The sequence below is a fragment of the Pygoscelis adeliae genome, unplaced genomic scaffold (genome assembly GCF_000699105.1).
Source record: "Pygoscelis adeliae isolate BGI_AS28 unplaced genomic scaffold, ASM69910v1 Scaffold172, whole genome shotgun sequence".
In the NCBI taxonomy this organism is placed as follows: domain Eukaryota; kingdom Metazoa; phylum Chordata; class Aves; order Sphenisciformes; family Spheniscidae; genus Pygoscelis; species Pygoscelis adeliae.
Window position 1 is genome coordinate 3,999,949 of NW_008824338.1, and position 9,867 is coordinate 4,009,815.

Below are 9,867 nucleotides of genomic sequence, written 5' to 3' on the forward strand. Positions count from 1 at the left end.
GAGGGTGGTCAAACACTGGAACAGGCTTCCTAGAGAGGTGGTCGATGCCCCAAGCCTATCAGTGTTTAAGAGGCATTTGGACAGTGCCCTTAATAACATGCTTTAACTTGGTCAGCCCTGAATTGGTCAGGCAGTTGGACTAGATGATCATTGTAGGTCACTTCCAACTGATATAGTCTATTCTATTCTACCGTTACAGATTTTTAAAATATAAGACCAGGCTAGACCTTATTAGGATTCAATATGTCAATTTAGGGAAGAAGGAAGTTCATCATATAAACCTCCAGAAGTGTTAATATGCTCCACTTTAATTCTATCCAAAGTAAAACTATATTATCACCAGCTCTAATTTCCCTTTTCTCATCTTCTCCATGTCAAAATAACGGTTAGAACAATTCTGTCAAATTCTGGTTTTGTTTCCACCAGCACAAACTCAAGTGACTTTGAAGAAAACATCAGAGTTGTCCTTGGGTCACAGATTACAGAATCTATTCCACTCTTTTTAACTGGTGAAGAGGAAGTGCAGTCAAAACCACATCCCACAAGCACAGTCTCATGTACCATGTTAAGGTATAGCTTACAGAGAATTAAATAATATCAGGTTTCCTTTCAGAGAGGAAGCTATACATAAGGTTGAAGTGCAGCGTATGGAGCCTGCATTGTGCAGTCTCTCACAGACTGCTTTTGTGACTCTATGATAAATCATCTAGTTAAACAATAGGAATCTTTCTGAAATGAGTACTATTTCTACCAGAAATAAATACTGTATGAGCAGTCCGTAAAGGGAAGTGCAATAGAAAACCAACCAGAAGCTGCACATCAGTGTTTTCAAGCTTGAATGGAAGACTAAGACTACTAATCTATGTACCGGGTAGTCTGAAAGCTCGTCCAGGTCAGAAGTGCTGGACCAAAACAAACTGCTTATTCCGCTTCTCCTTGACTACACGGAGTGCCCATGTGGAGTAGTCTGTAGGTTGGGAAAAGCAGTAAGCCTCATTAAAATACCAAGTCTATATTTATTTGTTACCTTAACATGTAACTGAACCCAGAGTTGGAGATATAAAATTAAAGCTTTCAAGGTGGTCATAAAAAAGTGCAATGGACATTAAAAAAACCCCAACATATAAATAATACATTTATAAAAGAAGAGAATCCTGGAGTTGGAGTTTAGTCTGCTGTTGAGCGGGAATTTTTTTATGTTCTCTGACTGTAAAGAGCCCTGTCCTGCTAGCTCTCCAAGGGAGACCAAGCTGTCTACCCCTACCATGCCCTGCCTCCCAGGATGAAGAATAAAGAGCAAGAGAGATAGAGAAAGACTTTTTACCAGGGCCTGTAGCGACAAGGGACAATGGTTTTAAACTGAAAGAGGGTAGATTTAGATTGGACATAAGGAAGAAACTCTTTACTATGAGGGTGATGAAGCACCAAAACAGGTTGCCCAGAGAAGTTGTGGGTGCCCCTCATTGCAAGTGTTCAAAGTCAGGTTGGATGGAGCTTTGAGCAACCTGATCTAGTGAGAGACGCCCCTGTCCACGGCAAGGTAGTTGGACTAGATGATCCTTGAAGGTCCCTTCCAACCCAAACCACTCTGTGATTCCACGACTCTGTGATAAAGCTGGTGCCTCGTCAGGTGCAGGAAGTGTGTCTGTGCACATCTGAACGCACTGCAGCAGTAGCTGCTCTACTCCTTCTGAACCCTTCATGAAGCATTCAGTCCCCCTGTGAACATTTCTCCTATCACCTCTACGCTGCTCTAGATTTCTTCAGAAAGATCAGCATGTTGAAACCAACTCCTCTGTACCTCCCATGTCATGCAGATTGGATTAACATCAAAGTGTTCATTCATTATTGTAATTGCATGTTTATGGTTGAGCAACTTGTTTAGAGATAGCTGTGAGAAAGCTCTGCTGGGCTTATCAGCTGGAAACCAGTAGTGTTTCTTACACTTTACATGTTCTTTCTAAAAATAAACAAACTTCACAGCTCTAAGAAACTTGCAAACATTTTTAGGTAGAAAGTGTATTTGGGCTGTCTAAATAACAGAATGCCTTTGTTGGTACATTTTTGGGTGTTAGTAAACAGTGCAGTATTTGAAAGTATTCTTGAAATCCAGATTAAATTATCTGTATGATGTACATGTGCTAAATCCTTCACAATCACAATTAAATGGTAAAATGTAATACCCAGTAATAGTCCAAGAAAACATCATGGGGTTTCTGCACTGCCCAGTTATCTTCTCTTCTTATTTCTGATTTCAACCAATTAATAACTTCTGTTCACCGAATCTCTACTGTGCTTCTTCCTAGATAAATTCAGGGAGTGCTGACTTCCTAACAGAACTTGCCTCGGTGCACCTCAGACCTCGCTTATGGCAATGACTCTTCCCAAACAAACAGCTCCATCCTGGTCCTCATTAGCTCTGGTCACTTTTTCAGATCTGGTCATCTTTTTAGACACAGTTGCTAACTTGAGTTATTACTCTGTTTTTCTTGCATTTATTAACCCTCAATGTGATGTGATGTTCTTGATCTGAGTGGCAACTAGAGCTTTTATTTGCAGCTAGCCATGGTTTCCTACCAGCTGACTCGAAGCGCCGGAAAATGCACAGCTCTGCTGTGAGCACCAAGGCTGGCTACGTCATCCAGCAACAAAGAACACTTACCAGGTTTGTTGGGTGTTTCTGTTTGCTGACGTGAATATACCTGTGCACACAATAGCATGTCATTGAAATAAAAAGGACAGCCAGCATGATAGGCAGAACATATCCAAATACGATTGTTATAGTCTCATCTGCCATTTTATCTGTTAACAAAACAAAAGGTTTCATTGTGCTGAGCAACTTTTTAAGGTATTCAGATAGCAATGTGCATTCACCATGTTGCTTTTTGGATATGGGATGCAAACAGTTTAGATAAGCAAGGAATCTGCAGGAAATCTTAAAAAATGACATTTGAGCTACCGGACAAAATTTTATTATTATCTAAATTATAAATTAAATTCTAAAAAGAAGTAACAACCCCTCCCTCAGGTTATCCTGTTGCTAAACTCAGACTGACCCAGCTCTGCCACTCCCAAACCTCATTCAAGGAGAAAAAATATTATCCATTCACTAAGACTCAAAGAATGCAGACCCTTTCCTTCAGAGGTACTGTCGTACCCTCCAGTCAATAGATCCCAGATATATTTTATTAAAAGCAAAGATTTTTTCATCGGTACAAATGCACAGAGAGGGGAGAAACAATGCTAGCTTTTCACTCTCAGAATGGATACATAAAAAACTTGAACTCAGTCACCATGACTTTTCTAACTTGCATCTTCTTTTTGTAATTTGCCAGCTTACACATACCTTTCAAAGTAGCAATGCAGTATTCTTTGGAGAACCCACTGTGCAAAAGTGGTGTGGTGACATATATCTGTGCGCTGACACAATAAGCTGTTCCAGGTTCTAACCATGGCACAACCAAGGTGTTGTTGCTGACGGAGAAGAACCACTGGAAGACATAAAAAAAAAAAAGGGGGGTTTTTTTCCCCTTTACCTCCTCACTTACAGAAAAGTAAAGATCTTATGTACAAAATGTGTCACAAGCACACAAATTTTCTAGAAAGAATAATGATACTGTAAGAACTGCCAGCTGCATCCTTTTTTTCCAAATGCAATCAAAACTCAAGTTATTTATTAGGTCACATCCTCTCTGAATATTTTATCTTCCGTTCAATCATTCTTCTACCACTACTGAACAATTTCATGCTTTATATGAAGTAGGACTGTGTGCCACCACTAGCCCACATTCTCATGCTGATATTGCAACAGAGTGAAAGCATCACTCCAGCCCTGCCCTGACACATAGGCCAATGAAAGGCACATGGTACAGTTCCACAAGATCTTTCAAATTGGGATGTTCTGGTAAAGATAGGAGCCTTAGAATAATGGGTGTTATGTAGATCTTGGAGTTCAAGGTAAAGTAATTGCTCTATGTCAAGCATCTTTATTAAAAAACCAACCAACCAAAACCAAAAAAACTTTTGTATACCTCTAATTGCTAATCTTGGCATTTTAATATCCCCTTTGACAGAAGGTGACCTTTTTTGCTGTAAAGTTTCTGTCTCTTTTCAGGAAATTCAGAGATCTGCCAGACAGAGATTGTGCCTGGAGCATGGGAACAGAAGAATTAATGTTTTTGTAACTGATCACTGAACTCTTCCTCATCTACTGTGTTTATGCTGGGAGCTACTACTTGCTAATGAAACGTAAATCTGCAGAGACAGATGAATGAAGATATTCAGATATGGTGGTGTCCTGGCAAAGGATGCACTTTGTCACGATATATTGCGAGTATTGCCAGTAGACTGACTGGCCGACGAGCAGCTCTGCCGAAGAGGACTAGGGACAGGCAGCAAGCTGAACGTAAGCCAGCAACATGCCCTTGCAGAAAAGGAGGCAACGCAGCATCCTGGGCTGTGCTAACAGGAGAAGAGGCAGCAGATGGAGGGGAGGGATTATCCCCCTCCACTCAGCGCTCATCAGACCACATCTAGAATACCGTGTCCAGTTTTGTTCCCCTGATACAGAAAAGACTAACAAACTGGAGTAGATTTAGTAGAGGATCATCAAGATGGCTGGGGCTGGAGCACTGCTCTGTGAGGAGAGGCTGAGGAACTGGAGCTTGTTCCACCTGGGAAAGAAGAGATGGCTTCAGGGGGACCTAACAGCAGCCCCCAGGATGACCCAGGGAGGTCATCGAGAAGATGGAGCCAGGCTCTTCACAGCGCTGAATGGTGGGAAGATGAGAGACTATGGACGTAAGTTGAAAAAGGGAGGTTCAGACTGGATATAAAGAAGCACTTTTTCCCCCAAGAGGACAGTCAAGCAGTGGAACAGGTTGTGCGGTCTCCATCCTTGGAGGTTTTCAGGATGCAACTGGACAAACCCTGAGCAACCTGGTCTGAGCTCACAACCAATGCTGCTTTGAACAGGACTTTGGACTAGAGACCTCCTGAGCTCCCTTCCAACCTGAATGATCCTACAATTCCTATAAGGCTGTGAATCCTATTTCGATTCTCGCTGTTACGGACAAAGCATGTTTCAGGAAGCACAGAGCAGATTTAACCAGTGCCTACAGCCTTGTCAAAGCTTACCCGCTTCTTTGTTTTTTTGTTGAGGACAGACACGTTGTATTGCAGGCCAGGATACACTTGAAGCAGAGATACGGATTCTCCCTCAGGACTTCTCTTCCACTTCTCAGGAGCAGTCAGAATGATTGAAATAGATTTCTCAGTAGAAGATACACTTACCATGGGTGGATCAATTTTAGCTGGAAAAATGAACATGTACAAAAAGCAGTCAAATGCAGCAGAGGCACACTGATTTGACCATGCAGTTTCTTAAAGTGGATGATATTAAATTTTTGTAATGTTTTGGGGAGCCTAAGTAGGACTTCAAACAATTCATTTATATTGGTAGAAAATTATTTTATCAGATAACTAAGAGGATCTTTACAGTGAGAAGGTGAATACTGACTTGGAATTTTGCCTAAGAATTCCTGTGCCTTCGCAGGATAAACAACCTTGAAACTCAATTTGCTAAAACAAGCTAAATTACCAGTACGTTCTCAGATTATCTGGCACAGATAAGAGACATTGTGCTCTAAAGTATGATTACTGCTTGGTTTAACAGAGCCTTTTCAAAATCAGAGTTCTTTATACTGTGAATGTGCCACAGCTTTTATTTGCCTTGAGTAAAGCTTTACCATAGCATAAGAGAGTATTCAGTATATATAACACACATATATCCAAATTCTAATATGATTATTTCAATTATTTCTGCCAAAAGCATAAGTGTGAAACAACTGCAAAAAAATCTAACCTCATGTTAAAATTAAAATATCATACGCTATGAAGGCACATGCAGTCTGAGCACACAGTATTAATCAAGGCCATTGAACATCTGGCTGTGTGATTAGCTTTCCTTACTGTCTGTAAGAGGGTTGAATCGTGTGGTCTCCGTCCAGTTAGAGCACATCCCATTTAGGAAGGCTTTAACGCTCGCGTAGTATTGTTCTTCGTAGTCAGAGGTCTCACTGGAGAGGTCACACCATGTTCTGTTGATATTCCTGCATTCTGGCTTTCTAATCCATTTGCCAACCCCGTACCTATATTAAAAAAGAAAGAGAAAGGAGCTGTACAAAAGCTATTGCCGTGATATTAGTCACCTGATAATATAACACAGAAACTGGTATTACGGCTGATAAAACAGTTTGCTTGTTTTGCAGAAATCTGCAATTTCAAGGAATTCCCAACTTCAGCTGAGATAAAACACAAGATTTCCACAGGTTTTAATGAAAAATAAATCATAGGCCCTATCCAGAAGAGGCCATATGGAACTAACTGGGATGCTACTGATACCAATCTAAGTCCAGTTTTGCTTACACAGACCAGAGATCTCTCAACTTCAGTCCCCACAGCTTTAGTTTAAACTCTAAGCACAGGATAACAGAGTCAGGATAACTATTTATATAGAGACAAAGAGTTCTGTCAGAATGGTCAGCGGCTCATCCTGGTGTACGGAGGCAGATGATGCTCAGGGTCTCCAAGATAAGTGGACAGGAGACTACTCATTGCTGACTTCTTTTTCTTGTTTAAAAGAAAGACTCCATTGGAATACAATGAACTTCAAAACCCTTCTAGTTGAAAAAGGGGCATATACATGCCACCAACCATGCCTCAGTACTGACCAACTCTTATAAATTAGTCGAAGAAATCAAGGTTTCCTTAGAAAATTCCTGCCTGGATTTGCTCAGAAGCTCCTGCTCCTCAAATTCACATTATGCTGAAGAGAATTCCCCTTTGGCTGCTAATTAGTAAGGGCATGTGGCAGCTTCTACACGACTGCAGGACAGTATCATTCACCAGCATTTTCCACCTAGCTCAAGGCCTTGCTCTCCTAGGCAGGTAGAAGCACATCGGAGTATTTCTGTCTTCAGTGTGAGAGACTGCCATACCTATGACTACAGACTCTTCCGTGGACCAGCTCACCCTGCAGAGTCAGCATAGCTAGTGCTTTCTGAGGATTTTACCTGCTACACAATTATTGTTCATTCCATAGTTACTGCGCGCTCTCCCCTTTTCTAGGAGGTGGACTACGTCGCTCCTCTGTTAGCACAGCGAACAAGATCCGGGCAAAGAGGTTACAGTCCCTGATTGTAGAAGCAACTCCTTGCTTTTTTTAGTAGCCAGTATAAGTTATAGAAAGCTTCTGGAGATCTAGATTTGTTTTAGTGTCATGAAAAAATTACTAGGCTGAGGGAAGTGTTCATATTAGACTGGGAGCATCACATCATCCATGACTACAGTGCTATGCCTATTTATAAGCTAAACTTCCAGCACTGTCCTGCAGAATGACCCAGTGCTCTCTTGGTGGGAATAAAGGAAATGGATTCTGGTCTTCACTCAAATTTCTTGATATCCTACAAAGGTGCAGACCTTGAAAATAGAAGGACCTGATTCCAATCACGTTACTTGGTTTTCTACAATATTCGATAACTTCAGTGGATTTTCTCCTAGACTAAAGAGGTCTGCAGGATCAGAAGAAATCTGTGGGAGTTGGGTCTGCTAGAAAAGACCAACAAAACACTGGGTGCTCTTAATATTCTATTAAATACTACACCTCCAGATCCATTTAAATGTGTACAGAAGGCTAATGCGTACAGATGCCAATCCACAGCACAGTCCTTCTTCCTGCTTCTGTCTCATTTATGCCCCTGAAAGTTTCCATGTTGCATCCTACGCTTCTTTAATAGGATAAGAGTCTTATAAATTTTTTAACTGGATCTGAAGTAAGCAGTACCAGAAGTAAAAGTTAAAAATCATATTGCTTAAGTCTAACCCACATTTTAATTCTTCTTTCTTTACATTTTAGCAGCCCTATCTTGCATAAAGATTTTTTAAATTAATATTTAAAATGCTAAAATAAAAGTTAGTGGGGGATAAAATAAACAAGCCAACTTACACTGAATACTTCACCTTGTAGAGTACTCCATCTCCTATGCCTTCTGGTGCTGACCAGTGAAGGACATTCTTCATGTTTATAGATTCAAAATGGACATTCCTAGGGTTGGGCAAAGAACAATACAACTCTCCTGAGAAAGAAAATAAGAAAGGAACAACATACACTAAGAATCTGCAAATACATATGCTTCCAAGTTAACCAAAAAAGATACTTATTTTTAAGTAAGCCATAAAATTCTACATACTGCCTTTCTTGTCATTAAAAGCACAAGGTTGGTGGCCATGGAAATTCAGTTTTTTCAAACGTGTCCCTAGCTAGTGCACTCCCAGACTCCATCTGTATGAATGTGTTTTTTCTCTAACAAAAATGGCTTTGCCATTTATGACAGACATTGGCATAGAAATGTCCAGGGACTGGAAGCTAAAGCTAGAAAAGTTCAGCCTAGAAGAGACACGTGTTTTTAAAATTGTAAAGGTATTTGAATATCAGAACAATTTAACACTAGAAATTGTAAAAAATATCCTTGATGCTTCAGTAGAATTCTTCTTGTAGCTGAGCAGACTTTTAAAAATCAAACCAGGTATTTTCAAAATGACATGTGGAGTCTACTGCAAACACAGCTTTACAAACAGAAGTATGACTTCACACTGAAGAATCAGTCTGGATGATCATAATAGCCCCAGCATCATTTAATCTACCACGTTGATTCTCCAGAAAGTCAAAAGCGAACACCTACTGTTAGGTCATTCATCTAAATTGCTGTTCACTGCACCAGCTTTTGAAATGAATAAGCAAGGAAATCTGGGGCTCTTAAGAGCCCAGTTTCACGTCTTCCTAATACACACTCCTAATCTAATAAATTTAATGGAGATGTTCACATTGCTAAATTGCTTGCAAAACGGAGGCCCGTGGGCCCAGAGGCAGAATCCCAAGCTCCAAGTTGTGACTCAATCCGCAGCACCTCCTGCCATGAGAGCTGCGCCCATGGGAGCAACCCTGAGACCAGCACTGAAGTTGCAGCTGCTGGGAAGGACCTTCTCGTTGCGAGTGGCCACAAGGGCATAATGGGGAAGAGAAAAAGTGAATCTGTGGTTCTTCAGGACTTTTCAAAACCCTTTAAGCTCTTCCTCCAAGGATGCAATTCTAGCTCTTAACACAAGAAAAAGGACAAAGAAAGGGGGAAATAAAGGATATTAACACAAACAGCGGGAACTTGTCTGAATTAATAGTCCTTGACCTTTGTTACTTCCTTAAGCAGACCTTAAGGGTTTTTTGTAGTATATTTCACTATTACTAGAGTAATAGTGTTCATCCTCCTGTATATGTAACATATAGTTGCTTTTGTAAGTAAAAGTCACCACCATTTTTCTGATTAGCTTGCTGACTTCTAGCTGTCTTTGAGCCAAACAGTAAAAGCTTTTCTCTTCAATACATTTATTAAAACAATCTCCTTGCAATTCTGCAGAGACCAATTACTTTAAACCATCTCGGTGGAAACTCTGGGATTTCTAAGCCTCCAGCTGTATGTTAATGTTCCAAACAAACTCCGGTATATGCCTGCATCTGTATCTTCACATAAAGCTGCTTATGGAGGGTATTTCTAATGTTGGTCTCTTATCTCTAGCAGTTAGCTAGAGTTCAGTGGCTTTCAAATTTTTTTCTGGTCGGAGAACAAGTTTCATCAGGTATAGTCCTTAGGGAAAGCTTATTTATTTACAAAAAGTATGTAGAAAGTCCCATTTCCTTGAACACTTGGACACAGAAATGCCCAGTGACAGTCATCTTGCAAAAGCTCAAACTATAGACTCAGTTATAATGACATAAAAAAAGTTTCAGGATGCCAGGGGATGTGAAAGCAGCAG

The 9,867-nt window shown here is 40.5% G+C and overlaps 1 protein-coding gene across 1 annotated transcript in view; it reads right to left on the bottom strand.

The window, feature by feature from the left end:
• IL20RA (interleukin 20 receptor, alpha) overlaps positions 1–8,132 on the bottom strand; it is an 11,810-nt gene extending 3,678 nt beyond the window's left edge. The window contains exons 1-5 of the mRNA XM_009319088.1: positions 8,006–8,132; positions 5,971–6,149; positions 5,137–5,312; positions 3,347–3,491; positions 2,663–2,802 (exon numbers count right to left, since the gene is read on the bottom strand). Coding sequence (XP_009317363.1) covers positions 2,663–2,802; positions 3,347–3,491; positions 5,137–5,312; positions 5,971–6,149; positions 8,006–8,079 — 714 coding nt within the window. The 5' untranslated portion in view covers positions 8,080–8,132. The remainder of the gene's footprint in view (positions 1–2,662; positions 2,803–3,346; positions 3,492–5,136; positions 5,313–5,970; positions 6,150–8,005) is intronic.
• Positions 8,133–9,867: the final 1,735 nt, after the last annotated feature.